The sequence below is a fragment of the Nelusetta ayraudi genome, unplaced genomic scaffold (assembly GCF_046127955.1).
Source record: "Nelusetta ayraudi isolate G7.1 ecotype Tasmania unplaced genomic scaffold, CSIRO-AGI_Nayr_v1 ptg000019l, whole genome shotgun sequence".
Classification (NCBI taxonomy): domain Eukaryota; kingdom Metazoa; phylum Chordata; class Actinopteri; order Tetraodontiformes; family Monacanthidae; genus Nelusetta; species Nelusetta ayraudi.
The window spans coordinates 894,431-912,821 of record NW_027466069.1 but is presented as its reverse complement, the minus strand read 5'-3'; the positions used below and the strand labels follow the sequence as shown (position 1 = coordinate 912,821).

Sequence of the window (18,391 nt, the reverse complement as noted above, 5' to 3'; positions counted from 1 at the left end):
CGTAATCTCCGTATATTACTCCGTAAACACCAAGTCATGCTGGCACAACTGACCAAAATTAACATTTGAATAATAGTCCATGCTCAATAATGTGTACCATACAGGAAGATATGCGTTTAAGATCAAAATAGTGGCATAGTGGTAGACTATTAGTAATCATTATAATAAAGGACTGCTATTTTTCATGTTTTTCATAAAGGCCCCATTTAAAAAAATAAAATAAAAACCTTTATTCTTATTATATACAATATCACTACTATTACCTCATTATAAATACTTTAGTATCACCTATATATTCTAATCAAAAAGTCATTTTTTTTTAATTTTACATTTTATATTACAATTACACTTTTTATGAACGTCAAATTACCTTCTATCTTCGTAAAATTGCAACGGAAGGAAACGTGTCACATAAAGGAACCTCGAATAGTAAATTCGTTACCTTGTATTTCCCCTGTGACTTATGCCGTGAAGGCGGCACAATATTCGCGCCATCGATATCGATAATGATGTATTTTCTCAAGAAAACAGTGAATACATTTATGTGTCTGCTTATATGCAGAACAGAGGCACCACAACGCGGTCAATTCTACTACTGTCAAATGCACTCGCCGCCACGTGAGCATTGCCATAGTAACTGACGCAGCGCGAGGGAACAGACCAAGTGACAGGGGTGTGGCTTCAAGACACCGGAAGTGAATTATGGATTATTTGTCCCACCTCGTGTATTAAAGAGTCATAGTTTTACCAGTCTTAAAATTTCAACACATAAATTCAAGTTTCAGCGCTATACACCACTATCTATGTTTAGGGATATTGCTAAGTTAAAACATGTTCTTCCTGTAGCCCCCTCGTGGCCTGTGGCGGCATCTGAATTCAACATGGCGGCGGCGTGTTGTCGCCGTCTCAACGAGTCCACAACATCCACCCTGACGTCCCCGCTCTGAGCGTTTGCTGGCCTTTTCCCTCTGTCGTTGTTACTTTGACTTAAAACCATGGTCAAAACGGAAGACGCGCCCAGCACGGCGGACGGCTGGAAGGAGGTGTTTGGCCGGAACCGCTCGGTCCCCCCTCCCAGCCAGACGGTCCGCCTGGCCGCCGACAGCCACCTCACCCAGTCCCGCGGCTTCCAGCTCTGCCTCAGCCGCATCAGCGCGTCTCACCTCCCGCAGGTGATCTCTCAAATCCAATCCTTCGAGTCAACGTAGTCCCAGTGGTAGCCCTGACATTAAAACGACTTTGAGGTGATACAGTTTTAACGAGGGGCCTCACATCGAACAGGATTTTGCCGTGTTTTTTTTTTCTAAGAAGAGAATGTGGCAAACACTGATTCTCAAAGTTTTATAATCCAAGGTGAACTTGAATTTTGTGCGAGCTGTCAAGCTGTATGCTCTTGTAAATTCAGTTTAGAGATAATCCACCAAACACCACCGCAGTTAATCATAGCACGCACATTTCTCTCTCGCACACACACACACTCGGTGGTGCCTCCATTAATTCCTAAATGTATTACGCGGAAATGTGTTGCTTGGTGTACAATAATACGCAACATTTGGGGTGCAGATCTGCCAAAAAGACCTTGAGCACCACTGGGATTCCAAAGTTGGCCAGTGTTTGACGTCACTTTTAGGAAGATTATGAGGTTGTACTTTGTTATAAAGTACATCCAAAAGTGTTACAAGGGTGAACCTTTTTCCATTCAAAGATGTGCATTATTAGAGGGTGTATTCTTTTTTTATTTTTTTTATTTTTATGTCTAATCTCAGGAGATTTCAGAGAGTGACCAGGATGTGAGCTACCAGCTGAGGGTGACCCTGTTTGACAGAACTCACCAGCACTTCTTTGGAAGAACGTGGAAGAGTCGACCTCAGAAGATGAAAAGCAGCAGGATCACATTTAATGAGGTACCACTACCCCAACAGACATCCCACTGAAATTAGGCCGGACTTCCCTTGTTGTGCTGATATGGTGTGACTCGATGAATACAAATTAAGGTTCATTCCTATTCGAGCACAAACAGAATCACAGTTGCAGAAGAAGCCATTACTGAATGTAAATCACCTCAAAGGGGTTCCCAGTTCAAGCCTTTCAGATTATACTTGGTTTTTGAGACTCTCATATTCTCAAATACTCATCCATATACATATTCTCTGATACAAACTGTCCTGTCAGAATAGTCACTTTTTCTTGAAAAAATGGCTGAACAGGCATGTGAGACCAAATGTTGTCTCCCATTAATCACATAAAGAGCCCATAGAAAACACTCAGGAAGCAAAACTTGGAAGATCATTGGATAAACCATCTGTCTATCACATTCAATCTGACCAGTCGGAAAGGTCAAAAAAGGTCATTAGCCCCATGTCAACACCACATGGCAAGCCACTCTTTTCACAATGTCGTTTAACGTAACTAGGGCTGAACGATAAATCGCATTTGCGATAATATCGCGATGGGACAAAACAAGATTTTCTTGCCGCAATTTGATTGGCGCGAGTTCCGGTCACGTGACTTGCGAGCGGCACGAAGCAAAGCAAAGCAGGTAGTGGGAGGAGTCGATGCCGTGACGAGCTGGACGGACGGAGCGACACGCAGGGAAAAGGTCTTCCTGGTTGCCACCAACTGGTGGCCGTAGTTTAGCAAAACAGTGTCGGGAGAATTTAAAGAAAAAATGCCGTACGACTACCGAAGCACCAAGGACCACAACAGTTGTCTTCGCTGGCAGCGAACCGCTGCCTCGTAAGTTTGCACCTTATAGCGATTTTAATGCTGCAAGCGTGTTAACATCGGTTGAATGAAGCTGTCGCTGTTTTGTGCTTTGTGTGGACTGAGACAAAATCATTCCAAGCCCTATTAAAATGTCTTGCAAAAAACAAAACAAAAACCACAAGTAGATAAATAAAGGGTCTTTCATATGAATTCATGCTTCATTTTGCTTTTATCTTAACATTAGCCTAACCTATAAAAAAAGAACAATTTGTGTATAATAAATCTGATATGTTTATTATAATACATATAATTTTTTGTTTGTTTGTGGAAAAATCCATGAGAGAAAGATTAAAAAAAAAAAAATTACAAATGAAATCGCAATCGCAATATTGAGGAAAAAAAAAAATCACAATTAGATTATTTTCCATAATCGTTCAGCCCTAAACGTAACTATTACCAAGTCCAGTGGGGGAGTAAACCAAAACAATTCTGTGCGCCAATGTCTGCTTTTCTATCGGATCCGTTCAATCCAAAAACATAAAGGTTTGTTGGGAACTATTTGCATTTATGTTGACTCTGTCAGTGGTCGGATTAGAGGTCTCTAACAAGGGGCAATGTTCAATGTTTAACAGTCTTCTATGCAAATGTTTGCAGTTGTGTTGTTCCATTTATCAGTTTTTACTTAAGTGAGTAATGACAAGCGCTTGTGCTGCTTCGTTGCCACTCTGATGAGGTGTTTAGCGTTTTCAATTGGCAGGTCCAACAGCCCTGCAAAACGATCTGGCACCGGTTTCACACCGGCAGCCGACACAGAAAGTCTTTTGTGAAGCACAGTGAATAGTAAATGGACCATTTGACTTTATTGTGTTCATCAATCACTTCTGTAAATAAGTTGCGTGCTGCTGACTAAATAACTGCAGCACATTAAAGCAGGCAGCCAGGCACTTGAACCACGTTGCCATTTGTTCAAGTCCGCAGAAGATTTTCCTCTGGAAACACGAGACGTGCTTCTGGTTTAACCTGCTCTCTTGCACATTTCTAATAAGTTTACAAAAGGGATTACGAGTCATGTATCTAATGTATCTTTGAAGGATTTTCCACATTCTTGGCATTTTAAAGCGTTTGGAGCAGAAAGGAAATTGGTTTTTGAGAAAGATAAGCCATACTTTCTTTCACAAGTCAACTTATTCACTTATACTGTAGCACTCCATCCATCCATCCATCCATCCATCCATCCATTTTCTATGGCGACTTATTCATTTTCTCAGGGCCATGGGGGTCTGCTGGAACTGGTGGACAAGTCGGCAGTTCCTCGCAGGGCCACATAGAGACAAACAACCATTCGCACACACACACACACACACACACACACACACACACACACACACACACACACACACACACACACACACACACACCACCTACGGACAATTTTGTGTTCCCAATTCACTTCACATGCACGATTTTGGACTGTGTTAGGACACTACATGTATTTATTAAATTGATGTAATGTTCTCAAGTGTCAGGATTTTGGCAGTTGAGCAAATTTTTATGATCCACTGTGTTCACGTTGGTTTTCATCCTGTGGTAAGAAAGCATTTTGCGAACAACAATGTTGCAGTGGTAATCAGTGTTTTCTATTCGCCTGTTAACATCTTTCTCACACTTGCCGTATGTCATACTTGCTGTTACACGGTAATGTAATGTTGACATTGGTGGTCTAAGCTGCTAATGTGTTTGTGGAGTTGATTTTCTCCAAGTTTTCATGAGGTTTGGCTACTGTTTGCGTTTGGGTGCTACAGGTCCAGCCCTTCCTTCGATTATTCATAACAGGCTTTTTTTCTTTTTTTTTCTTTTTTTTTACTGCAGTCATCACTTTAAGCAACATAAGTAAGAATATGCACAGACTACACCGCCAACAGCAACATTTGTTTGGCCAAAGCGTGAAGACAAACATCCAACTCAGGCAGGATATCGATTTCTGTGCATTAGTGCACTTACAGTAGCACCAGTAATCTGTTCTTCTGTCTTTTTCTGGAAAAAAAATAACTTTTAAGCCATTTTAAGTTTATTGTACTTTGTTTCGTGAGTTGGTTTGAACAAAGTGTGTGTCTGGTTCAATTCGAATGTGCCATTGTAGAAATCTACTGTACTTTCTTTGCGTCACTTTAAATCTCTTTACTTTCCCCCATCCGTTTTCCTATTCACCTCTGCAATTATCACTAGCCCGAGGGAACGGAAATGCACTTTTTAAGGCAAACTCTGTGATCCTCTCTTTTGGAGATGTTCTTTGATGATGAAATTTCCAATTACCTCTTGTAAATTCCAAAAAGGGCTTTGCGGCTTCAGAGGAGGCCCAAAGACAAAACACACAACACTCGGGTTGAAAAAGGACACAGATGAGATTAGCGTCCCGGTGTCCATTTAAGTCAGGACTTCTTTCCTTTGGCCTCGGCAATGTCATTGGCTGACAGGCCCTTGCTGATCTGTTCAGTCTACCCGGAGGTGCATCACAGAATGGTCTTATTGTCAAAAACGTTATGATGAGATTTAACGCGGCCGTTGCACCATTTTTCCTTGAAGAATAATAATAAAAAAAAGGCTTGTGGTTAAAGCTGCTGCGACATTGAAAGTGCTCTGTCTACAGAGTAAGTTACAAAAGTTGCGTCAGGAGAACATGGTTCAGACCTCAGTGAAGTCAATTTCAAACTATGTCTAATACCACACGGAAAGACAACAGAATACTTTGTTTTTACTTCGTGCTCAGTCAGAGCAGCAAATTCATAGAGAAACATCTTTCGACCGCTTATCCTGCACTCAGGGTCTTCGGACTCTTGCTGGAGTCGATCCCAGCTGTCCTGGGGTGGAGGTGGGGTTACATCCTGGACACTCACTCACACCTGCAGTCCGACAAAGACTAATTTGACTCAAAAGAGGACAAGATTTATATTTGCATGGCTTTTTGCGAGAGTAACCTTTGCTCCCTAAAGTTCACTAGGATCCTCTTGGTCTTTTATTTGTCACGATGTTCAGCTCAGCTTCACTTTTAAACCTGTCCAGTGCACTGGTTGGGTGGAACTCACAAGTTGTCCTTTCGTCCTGTGCAATGACAATGAGTGCTGATTGTGATTGTGATGCTGCCGTCGTGAGCTCATTATTTTTTGGAGTTGAGAGTCCTGTTCTTGAGGTGTGGCTTCTAGCAGTAGACGGGATGTGCAGGAGATGGCCTCAATTATCGTATTTTGGTTTGCTACCAAATGCCTCAGAGTGCTGAAGCACAAAGGGAAAAAAATAATGAGTCCTTTCCAATGCCTAATAACTCTACTGGTCGTGGGGAAACATTGGCGAGGTGCCTGCGAAGTTGCAGGAAAACAGCTCTCACAAACATTTTTTTTTTTTTTTTTTTTTTAAATTTCAGTGATTCGGTAAAAACAGATGTGTGACAGCACCAAGGTCAGTGCTGGGCAGACATATAAACTGCAGTTTCCTTTAGTTACACATACAATCACATCTGGGCATTTTTTATTTAATTTGACACCCCAGATCTGAAGGATCCATTCCATCATTAACATGCTTGGAAAGGGATGGCCCATTCAAATGTTTGCCACTCAACTCAGGTAGCAACCGCCTGAGGTTTCATGGTGGCACGAGGGGCAGCGCTCGACATGCGTCGCTGCCTCGTGGCCTGCCGTGTTGCTGCATGGAGTGTTAATCTCTCGCCGAAGCCCATCAGGAGTCAAGTGAAATCGCCTTTTTTTCCCCCCAGAGAAAAGCCTTCAGTGCTTTTTCCCTGCTTCTTTTAAAGTGAGAATGCCACCCAGTTCTGCTGCAGCAGCATCCATGCTAATCCCTTTAGCAGCAGATTGGCTCTCACTCCCTTCTTATGGGTCTTCTTCTCTGGTTTTCTTGAGGTTCTTTTTGCGTTACTAGCTTGCCAACTAAAAAAAACGACTTTCGCATTTCTAGGTAGGCTAGCTTTTTTCGGTTTTACTCCGCTGAAACGAGCAGGTCAGGATTTGCTCGACTGTTAAGTCTATTAAGTCACAACTCGACCTGATTATCATAGGCCCTGTTTTCACTTGGTCATTTCATGCGTTTTTTGCTGATCAGATTACGAAAAACGCATGAAATGACCAAGTGCAAACAGTCCAAATCCGTTTTGACATCCGATCGAGGTGGTTTTGGTGATCGCATCGCATAAAAACGCATTCGTCACGGACGTGCGAACAGAATGCGACTTCTGTCCACATTAACGACCGCCTACTCCACTCACCTCTCCCGTGTATGTACTTGGTCGGCGCCCCAACTTCCAGCGTCGTCATTATAAAGTTACAAACAAGAAGCGAAAACAAATCATTTTTGTTAGAGTCGTTTATTAGCATGCTAATAAATTTCATTCCGGATTAGCGTATTTTGTCAGCGGAGCAGAGGACGCAGTTTCCCACAAATGAGATTAAATGTGCGACGTTGCATCCAAAAATTTGCCAGCCACTGTTGATCCGAAAATAAAGTCGTCACCACTCTGTCCCACCAGTCGTTACTCCTCGTTCGGATCCATACGAGCTGCAGTAGAATTAAAACGAGTGACTTGATGTAGTCCGCAAACAGGAAGTTGATTCTTATTCGCTGTCATGTAAAACTCGCCGTGGTTTTGCGCTTTACTGCCCCCAGTCGTTAAAAACGGAAATGACGCATGTTGCATTTGCATAGGTTTGGGGAGGGGTGGGGGGAGGGGGGATGCGATCACAAATGGCACGCTCGAGATGCATGTTAATGGCTAAGTGCGAACAGATGCTGCGAGATCCGTTCTCGTGATCCAATCACCCAAAACAGGTACAAGTGACCAAGTGAAAACAGGGCCATAGTGACTTAAATATGTGGGCAAGGCGTCACTGTGTGAGAGCTAGCAGAGTTCTACCCCACTAGCTTGTGCTAGCAATGAGTGGCTTGCCCATCACAAGAGAGTGAGCTGTTTTGGGCGGAGCCATAGATGAAGCAGATAGTGGAGGTGTGAAGAGAGCCACAACATTCTCTTCAGGCTTTTTCAAGACTTGATTTTAAGGCCTGAACAGTTCAAACTAGGAGTTTTGTAAGCAAGAACACCAAAATCAATTGATTAAATCGGCGAATGGAAATAGTAGGGTCCTTTTAAAGATGTTTGATTTGACAGCACCAGCCAAGAGGAGAAAAAGCCTCCTTGAAAAGGCTCTGGACTGGGTTTGATGACACCGAGCACAGAACAACCGGGATCAAAGGAGCGCGCTACAACTCCATCAGGGCTCTAAGGATTTTATTCAGTCTTGAGCAACTTTTGTCCGTGACTTTGAAATCGTTTGAAAAGTCTTTCCGTTTGAGGCCCGGCGCGTACGAGACGTCGGACTTGAAATCTCAGCGATCCAGCTGCGTCGCAAAGTTAATTTCTGTCACCTGCTCATTCAAAGTCGGTCGTCGCAGTGAGATAAAACGACTGGCGTCCAACTGATGGGAAGGTTTTTGGGTTCTACTTCAGCACACCATCAGCAGTACTGTAATGACTAGTCCTATATGTAGACGCTACTAGCTGATAGTGAGACCAAAGTTATGACGTGTGCTCAGTTACAGTGATAACAAATCCAATTAGCCTTTTTTCCCCCCCCGCAATGAATACAAATGAAACAATTTTAAAACCTGAGCACAGTTAACAGAAAACTATTTGGCTCCTTCCACTTCAGATGCAATAATTAACTCCACCCCAAGAGTCCTGTAGTCACCTTCAGCCGGCACCGCATTATACTGCACTGACCTCTGGTGGCTTGGAGGAAAACAACCCCCCAACGTTAAAGTGGCTCTTACAAGCAGAAGAACATTTCCATTGTCTTCGCTCTCGCAACGACCAAACCTCGGACCTTGAACTGGTTAATGTGCTGTGTCTGACTGCACCAGCAGCAAGATGAATGTCTTGCGAGAGCACCGTCGCCCCCCTGGTGTCTTCCTCCACAACCTCCATTGCGTCTCCGCATCGCCTGTTTACTTAAGCAGATGTGCGGGAAGCGGCCGGATACCTGCGTTCGCCCTCCACCCAACATTTCAAAGGCCTCGCTGGCCGCGTGCTGGTCTCCGGCCAGGCAGCCGCAGTCTTGTGATTGCGTCACAGCGACGCTGAGCTCCTCTGAAGCTGGAGTGCTTTTAGCAAGATGCCTGATCTGCTTACAATGAGAGCTGCCGCACAAACCAAAAGTATTTTTTTTTTTAATGTAAAGGATACCTTGATCCCGTCACTGGCGTTGGAGCGTTACGTAAGTCCTTCTTTTCTCTCTCGCTCTCTCTCTCTGCAGAGACACCAATGAGTCACAGCCGCGGCACATTCTGATTTCCACTTTTGTCACCATCAGTTTTTTTTTCCTCTCGCCGCTTCTTTTGATCGAACAGTCTCTCGCCGCGCACGGCTCCTCTTTGATCCACTGTAATAGTCACCGCCTGCATAAAAACCCCCTTGGTGTCCCAATAAGCGTCCTAATCCCATTATCCATCCAGGGTAATAATATAAACCACATCATATCCCATCGGGGTGATAAAGTGGGCCTGGCCTCTTTATGTGTCGTGCCGCTAGAGCCGCACTGGCTTTTAAAGATGAAATAAATAAAAATCTTTATTTATTGGATTTGGCTGGGTGCTCTCGCACTGATGCCGCTGTTCATGACTGGCAAATTGCTGTTTGATATCCAAATAATGTGAGATGGCTTGGAGAGGGGAAGGGGGGGCTGGTGGTGGTGGTGGGGGGTGTTCCACCTCCGTATTAGTGCGCTGAAATTGCCTGCCCTCCCCGTCACCGCACCACACTCAGTAATGATGGATTGGTTTTAATATCGAGTGAAGAGCAAAGATGGGATTAGTGATTAAAGAGAGAAGAAAGGGGAGCTTGCGCTAAATCTATTCTCCGGCTTTTGTCTCCGTGTTTCTGCCTCTGCCAGCGACTTGACAACGTCGACGTCTGTTGTTCCATTTTTTTTTACCATTGTTGCTCTTTTTTTCCCCCCACCCACTTGCACCGCCGCTTTACGAGCTGTTTTTTTTTTTATTTATTTATTTATTTCCCAGGTTGTCATATCTGACTTATTAGCTTTTGATTTCAAAAAGTGGAGCGACACTGTGATGCTATTCAAGTCTCTCCCTGGGTTCTTTTCATGCAGCAGATACAGCGAGTATTGAGATATCGTGCCGAAAAATCCTGCAGACCTTCAGCTGACTGTTATCTGCTTTGATACCCGGCGCTTCCTCCTGACTTGCTGTCTGGGAGCACAAAGACAGAACAAAGTGAACGCGTTATTTGATATTTGCCTCCCTCCCTTTAAAAAAAAAACTACTTTAGACAACCCGTCCATCAACTTCATTGGTACTAATGCCACTTCTTTGCTTCCGTGTCCATTATAATTTATCCGAATGTTCAATCGTCCACGTTCAAAATAACTCCATAAGAGCACAGCTCCCCCCCCCACCATTATTGTAGGTTTTGTGAAACAATTATTCGGACCGTTTGTTATTGCTGCGCGACACTTCCTGCCTGGCTCACCTGGCTCTGATGGCCAGTAGTGAAAGCTTCGGACAGTAGAGGGCACTGTTGTGCTACACACAGTGCAGAAGGGCTGCCGGCGGGAGGGAGAAACGTGCGCCTCGCTGCCGCGTTTCTCGCCGTGATCACTCCATTTGAACTCCCTGCCTTTCGCTAGGAGCCGCAGGTTTCTTCTCGCGCGTGCAACATTATCAGTCCGACAGCTCGGCTCGGGGAGAAAAGGCCAAGTTTTGCTCCTGTCCGTGCAACCCCCCCCGCACTCCAAATGTAGCTCTCGTCCCCTAGACGAAGGTAGCCCCGTTCAGGTTACATTAGGAGTCGGATGCAGAAATTCACGCACCACGAGTTCCGGCCCTGACATCAAAGGGGCGGTGTTTAAAATCACAGTGAGGTGGAGGAGGGGGAGTGGGAGGGGTGGGTTTATTCAGGACGGCACACTTCCGTTGTTACATGGCTTCAAAAGGCGCGAAAAACAAGGAAGACACCCAATGGGAGAACATTTAAACGTCAGTCGTGCTATTTCCCTCGCATTTTGTTTTGTCTGTCAGCTGCTCTCCCAAAGAGCCAAGGCACTTTTCAATGTGATATATATATATGTTGAAAAATATCCTGCTCAATTCAAAGTGGGGTTTGGAGTAATGACTGAGTGGCAGTAGTGATAAAAAAAAGAAGCAAAGCACAGGTTTCTTCCCTAGAGGCATAGAGATTGGAGTTGGTGTCAGTGTTGGGTTGAAGCCGACGTCTGTCTTGAGTGTGTCTGTGCGTGATGGTGTTCCGGACTCTTGACAGATGGGACTGCATATTATTTTACACCTGTTGGCATCAACTTTGATCTTTTGATCCTCCTCTGTGTATATAACGCAACATATTGTAATGTCTCTACCTAATAAACTAATTCTTCTTCGTTCTAGATCCTCATCTTCGTCATTATCTGTCGTCTGTAGCATTAGCTTGTCTTGGTATTCATTTACAGCGTTTGGCACTTCTCTTGTAGCATCACTTAGATGGCTATAAAATGTCCTATTTTGCATGTCGTCGAGGCAAAACCCCCCAAAATAAACCAAAAACACTGCAGCGTTGCTCAGTCTACATGGCAAAAACGTTAAAACATTCACTTTATTCCCCCCACAAAGTCGCACTCTATACAACAGACGTCACTAAACTGTTGACCCAAGACTGAATGAATATTTTAGATTGGTTACGATAAGGCCTGATTTTAGCCAATGAGCCTTGAGCTCCAGTGCTGAGCTCATAGTCGTGCTCTGACTCTCTGGTTTAAAAATATCCAGTGGTTTTAGGCTTGCAAATGTCAAAAAAAGGAAGAAAAAAAAAGAGGCTGCGGCCCCTCTGAAAAAAGCTGTCGCCTTCGCTCATCCCCTTTTCTACATTATTATATAAGGACAGGCTGGCAGAAAGTTGGGCAGAACTTTCACCTAGGATGGTCCCCTGGCTTGAGGTGGTGCCTCACATGATGTGGATGGGTTATGAAAGTAAAGGCGGGGATTTAGCTGAGGTGTTTCAGACAGAAAGAGCTCTGAAAAAAAAAACACGTCTGCTTGAAACTTTTGTGTTTTTAAACTCTCAGAATCTTTTTTTTACGTTTGTGACCAAATGAAAAGTTGACAGACGGTTATAATTTCGTGATCGCGTGTCATGAGCACTGCGGGCTTGATCACAAAAAAACACCAAGAAACATGCAAGGGAGACTGCCTATACATATGTACGATATTCCCGATTATCACACTAGAGTTCCAGTTTTTTTCAAATCACTTTCTCAAACAGTCATTTTTGGTTCAGTGAGCTTTTAATGAAGAGACAGCGCTAAGGTGAGACCGCGTGGGGTGCATTTGGCGACAGTTTTCACCCTTTCCAGTGTTTAAGCTTGCTGGCTAGGATTTTGTTGCGCTGTCGACCGCTCGACGGGCCATAAAAATGCCCTTACTTGCACGCAGAGCCGCTCACGTGCACGCAAAGGCACTCATGCGCTGCACCACAGAGATTCATTTTTGACGGCAATCTGCACTTCTTTCTGCCCTCAATTTTTGTCGTTGTTCTGTCACACTGGGTTTGAACGCAGCCGCTAAAGAGCCCGTCGTTCACGGGGCTCAACACGCAGCCTGCAAATAACCCGGCCCCGGCGGCTGCATTGCTCTGATTTCGTTCTCCGACGTCCTGCTCATCCGTCTTGTCAACCCACTGTTTGACAGCATTTCAGACGAGTCTTCATTTTCCAGGGATTCAATAAATAGCCAGCTGCCTGCATGGATAAAGAGGCGGGAAGGTGCGAGAGAGGTCATCTCGAGAATCGACTGCTGCGAGTTGCAATGACAGCGTCAGCTAAAGAGATTAGCATGGATACTGCGGTTAGAGGCAGTTTTAGGATAAAGCAATGGACTGGTCCCAGCTAAATTAGCAGTGACAAATCAGATTGACGGGCCTTGATGGGATGAACTGGTGTTTTTTTTTTCTTAATCACCGTTTGTAGTTCAGTAAAAATGTTTTCTCTTGGCTCTTTAGTGGATGGCTATACGTGAGGTGAAGCCAAACGACTACAGGAAACCTCCAGGGTTTATCTGCTAAAGGTCAAATGGTCACAGTTCACTTCCTCATAATCTGGCCTATGCAAATTTTTACTCTGTGCCGCCATGCAGTGGATTTATTCTTCTCTCTGTCGTTCTTTGTGTTCTATCGATCTATTTGTAGTTCCTTATGCTAAAGAACACTTTAGCTGTAAATATACACAGCCAAAAATTCCCTCAAATCCCCATGAAACAGGTTCTGTATCTCATTTTGAATCAGCCTCGCATGCATGGCCCTGTTGTCTGGGAAACTCGGGCTTCGCGCACAGAAACTGTTGTATTGATCTGTAGCTCTTGTAGATCTGTTGGCCAGGAAAGCAAACTTGGTCTCTGTTTCTGCAGTTGACGCATCCAAAAAAAACAAATTCAACTCAAGTGTCATGTATTCAAGAGCTCCCTCTGGAAAAAGAACCTCCTCACCATTCACAGGTTTCGGCGTATTGGTACATTTGGAAGACTTTACCTTAATCTTCAAGTACGGCAGAGAATCTTCACGTACTTCCTCAAAGTTTTACGACAGCGGCAGCAGCAGCGGAAGCAGCAGCAGCAGAAGGAACAATTTTGACTTATTGAAGTTCATATGAAACACCACACATGCTACAACGGCCCACAGGAGTCTTGTATCCCTCCCTTTGAACCCGCTAACTGCTGAGATAAACGGCCGGCAGTAAAACACCAGCCCTGTATCGAGTCCTGTTGTGTTAGGTCTCCCGTTTTCTAGATTTCCCGCTCGTTCTCCGGCGCCTTGCACTACTTCCTACGGCAAACCCCGCGAGCCCCCGTGGACCCGCCCCCCCCTCCCCCCTTCCCCGGGTGCAAAAAGGCGCATGATTGATGGACAAAGGAGGCGGCGTGGCAGCGCAGACAGGCCTTTAGCTTACCTCGGGGCTTAATTTCTTCTCCCAACTGGCGTGCCACACGGAGAGATATACGCCTCAATTATACATGGGGACGGCGGAGGCTCAGACTCGGCTGCCTCGCCCGAGAACTGATCAATATTTCAACTCCAGCGGGACCAAACATCTAGCCGAGCAGCTGCTGCTTAAGAGCTTTACACACTCGACGGGCACGCCCCCACCCACATACCCTGTGTGTGCATGCGTGTGTGTGTGAATTCCAGGGCCATCAGAGTTACCGCTGAGGTGACAGTGGTCTGAGGCGAGCTTCGCTTGCGTGTGATTTATTTCTCTTTTCTGTTTTTGTTTTTTTTGAAATCTCCATCTTTTCTCTTGTTGTCACTCCCTCCTCTTTTTTTCCCCCCTCCTCCACATGGCACACATACAGCATACCGAGTCGGTCCCCGTGATTCCTCTACTTGGGCGTCCCAAGGGTGTTGGTGGTAGACGGAGGAAGAGACACCGTCAGGGAAAAAAGAAAAAAAAAAATGGAGATTGCGTCGCGTACTTTGTTGTTGCAACTTTTACGCTTTTTGAATCTCAAGTGTGGCGACACTCCTCCGAGTCTTTCATCGTGGGTGGCGCATCCGTCTCCGTCCCCGTCCCCGTCCCCGTTCGCTCCTCCCGGACTGCAATGCGTCTCCAGTGTTTCGTGCTGGCAGTTTGTCTGTGAGGCATTTCAGAGGAGGCCCTCAAAATGTCAGGATCCCAACACCCTGGTGACAAACTAAGACTTTCAGCCAGCCAAACGCTGAGATCTCGGCTGGAGCTCAGCCCGAGACGAGTGCGGGATATATTAAAGTCGGGGACTCAGGCAGAGGCTAGGAAAAAACAAAAACCACGGAGCTGGAAATCTGAGAATCAGTTGGTTTTTGCTGATCTGGAAGATTTCTTAAAATGTTTAAACTAACTGGCTTGGCACTGCAGACAACTACTGTTTGAATTGTCAGCAAAATCGAATTTCACTGAAGGCAAAGTGGGATATCATGTGTACGCTAGTACAGTTGCTTGCGCTTGTCAATTCTTATCTGCCGGTGATCCAGGCCAGGGCACAGAGGCTGTCAGAAGACATGAAACTCAGTGTCAACATCCTCTCTGCTGCAGGAACCTCGGCCAGTTCTCAGCCTCCTCTTTTCTACCTGCGTCTATTTGTGGCCTTCAAACACTTTGGCTAGTCCGTCTCTCTTGTCTCAACCCTTCAAGAGAGGTTCTTTCTTTCAAACTGGTAGCCTTTATTGCGCTGAAATCCTCAGTTTGTGAACATTTGCTGCCATAATGATGGGAAATGTTTTTCGAAACAACTGAAATGTTTGTGATATACATGTAAAAGAGCCCAAGAGACATACAGCGTTCTTGTGCTTTTCCGTGTATAATTTAATGCCAGTCCTCTAAAATCCTCAGAAGATTCTTCAGAAATAAGAGAAGTTCATCCTCTTTGAAAGTTTGAGGTAAAACGCAATGATACTAGTCCACCGTGATGTCACAAAGGGCATTGATACTTCTTTAAGGTTAGCAACAACACTCCAACCTTTGACACTGCTCCTAAACAGGGACTATAAAACATAATTCTTTTGTGGGGAGCTGCACACGGAGGGTTAAATGTAGGGTTTTCTGGAAATCTGAGCATTTTTGGATTTTTAGTTGCATGCGAGTGATCAACTGGGGTCCAGGATGCAAAATAAAGATGTGTAAAGATGCATAGAACATGCTTGACACTCCAGCTTTAGCTCCAGCTAATTGAATTTGAATTCACTTCCAAAGTTACAGGCCAGAGATATAAATCAGTGCAAGTTTGTCAGGCTCCGCTGATGAGGTTGGTAAAATTAACCTTTTGAGCTTTTGCACCGTCTCCTGCATCAAGTCACCAACCAAACACCTTTCAGCTAAATGAAAGGTTGAAACCTTAGTGTCTGTCCCACACCTCGGCACGTGAAATTTGTTCTCGCGCACGTGACCCCTTCATAGCACGTTTAGCGCCCGCTAGACTGTCCACAGTCACTGCGGTTGCACTCTGACGATTGCCGAGTTTTTTTTCCTCCCGTCCTGTTTTCTTCTGCTTCTGTTAAACATTCACGATGTTTGACTTCCGGGTCAACGCTCGAGGCGGGCAACAACTGTGGAGCGTGCGCTCCCAACAGGATTATTCAGATGAGCCAGATGTTGTTTTGCCCTCTGAGGCCACAGACAGCGTGGTAGGTCCAAAAGAGAGCATCACTTTTAGCGGAGAGTCGAGACGCAGCCTATTTACTGGAGGTTGTAAACAGAGGGCTAAATAGGCTGTTTTTTGAGGATTTTTCTTTTTTTTTCTTTGAACATATGTGACTTTCACCAAGGGAATGGAAAGTAAAGATGTGAACATTGGTTTAATATGTGAATTTGTAACGAAAAGAAATGGTAAAGGAAAGAAAGTAAGTAAAGAAATAAATATTTTTCAAGAAACAGAATGTTGCTTTAAATTTCTTGCAACTGCCAATACAATGATGCTGTCAATAGTTTTTGATGTTCCAAATATTGACAAGCATACCTGTAGAGATTAGCTGCCCTAATAAGTAGATACAAGTAAATATAGACCATTCACTGCCTTCCCTTTGTGAAGGAGCTTTTTTGTTGTTTCTTTATTAAAACAGCTGGTGACAGCTTGACTTTTGTGCCAGCTCGGTTGCGTAATTGCGGGCCAGCCGTCTGACTTCAACAGTGACAATAAAATTCATTTCATGCAGCCTCTCTGTCGTCGGCCCTTGTTTGCTGTCTCGCTTCAAATGGAGATTTTTGAAAAAGTGAGAATCTGTGCTGGATGAAAGTCCTGGCTTGTTAGAAACGGCATCACTGTCAACCTCGTTCACCAGTGGATTCGCCATAATTGGTCTCTTCCCACTCAGTAACTGCACCGGCCTTTTCATCTTTGGCTGATAACCCCGCTTTTCCCTGCCATCCACCTGCCCTCCTCCTTTTAAACTCGCTATTCTTTGAACCGCTTTTGTTCCTTAACCTTCCGTCAGCCACGTTTGACAACGCCGAGGACACAAGATCCTCTCCTTCTCGCCGAATCGGTTCAGGACTCTCTCTGAAAAACAAAGCGCTCGCTGAGGTGGTTCAAACAAAAGCACGCCTCTCCCGCCTTCAGGATCGAAATCCATATCATCGCACCGCCCCGTAGCTTCCTACACCTTGACTCCTCCTGAATGATCCTTCCTCCGCTATAAAAAATAAAAAAGGAAGTGCTTTTTTTTTTCTTCTTGCCGAGATCCAAAATGTCGCCTTCTATTTATCAAGACAGACCGTCAGCTGCCTTTTTTGGCTGTGTTATTTTCTCTCCCCAGAGACATTTAAAAAGAAAACCATCATAAATGATGCAGAAAAGGACGATTACTGTTGGTCTATTCCTTTTTACGGAGACCTAGCCAGACTGCAGAGAGAAGAATCAGATTAAAAACCACCCCATTTCACTTCAATTTATCAGCGCTGCGTCGTCGTCCTGCTATACGTTTTGAAACACCTGCCGACGTCTTTCCTTGTTGACACACCGGCAGATGCCGCCGAGCGATTAGTTTAATGCGCCGCGGATACCCACTTTGTTTCGCGTCAATCTCATTTTTTTTAAATCTATTTTTTAGTTATTTTTCTAAATCCTCCCCGATCATCACCGCTGGTTTTGGCAGTTTATCTGAGGCCGTTTTCTGAAGCTGGAACGAGACGACACCTCCCCTCTGGATCCCACTTAGAAGGCTTTCATGAGCGCAGCAGCAGACCCATCTCAGTCGCCGTAGGAACCACAGACACTCACAGATTAATTTGACTTCCTCGGAATACCAGGCCATAGATTGCTTCTCTGTTAAACCGGGTGTTGGTGTCACTCTCACCGTTAAATGCATTCAATTAATTTATTTCTTTTGATTGTTTGGATCATCACCGTAATAAGAAGCTTTAGAAGCATGTGCATTTCTATTTATGATTCTATTTCTGATCATGTGGCAGCTGTACCGTAAGAAACAGCTAAACAAACTTTTACTTTTTTATCTGATGCATGTTGGAGGAAGCTGGAGTACCTGAGACGAAGGGAGAACATACCGCGCTCCCAATAGGACTGCAATGCAACGTTGCCTCCAGGGCCCACGGCGGCGCAGATCATCACGGAATCAATATATTATAGATCATATTCATGTTATGAAACGAGTGGAGTCGTAACACAGACCATCCACTCGCGCTGGTTGCAATGAGACTCAGGATGACGCCGCAGTCGGTCTGATAAGCGAGTTGTTTGGTCAGCATCCGTTTGCCTGCATATGAATTCAGACATTGCGAAATCACAACCAGCCGTAACTGGTGTCGACTTCAGGTCACCTTTCCAATGACGCTTCCTGTCAAACGTGTGACCTTTGTTCGTGCAAGGAAGGACGTCTAGTAGTGCTTGGCGATATGACCATAATGTCATATCCTGAGATAGCTCATTTTATATCCCGATTCGTTATACATCACGATATAGCACATTTTGGGTAAATTAATTCAATTCCCACCCTAAATATATTTTATGGTGTTTTTATATTATATAAATTAAAAAACAATTATATTCAATATATTCACTACAATCGTTAATCATTAATTAATGAATAGGTTTGCCTTGTCGGAGCCTCACAGCTGCTTTTGTGAGTGCCGCATATCTT

At 44.6% G+C, this 18,391-nt stretch overlaps 1 protein-coding gene across 1 annotated transcript in view; it reads left to right on the top strand.

The window, feature by feature from the left end:
• The first annotated feature begins 740 nt into the window (after nt 1–740).
• Nucleotides 741–18,391, top strand: part of nphp4 (nephronophthisis 4) — a 129,208-nt gene continuing 111,557 nt past the window's right edge. Inside the window, exons 1-2 of the mRNA XM_076026115.1 lie at nt 741–1,172; nt 1,767–1,904. Of these exons, the coding sequence (XP_075882230.1) occupies nt 996–1,172; nt 1,767–1,904 (315 nt within the window). The 5' untranslated portion in view covers nt 741–995. The remainder of the gene's footprint in view (nt 1,173–1,766; nt 1,905–18,391) is intronic.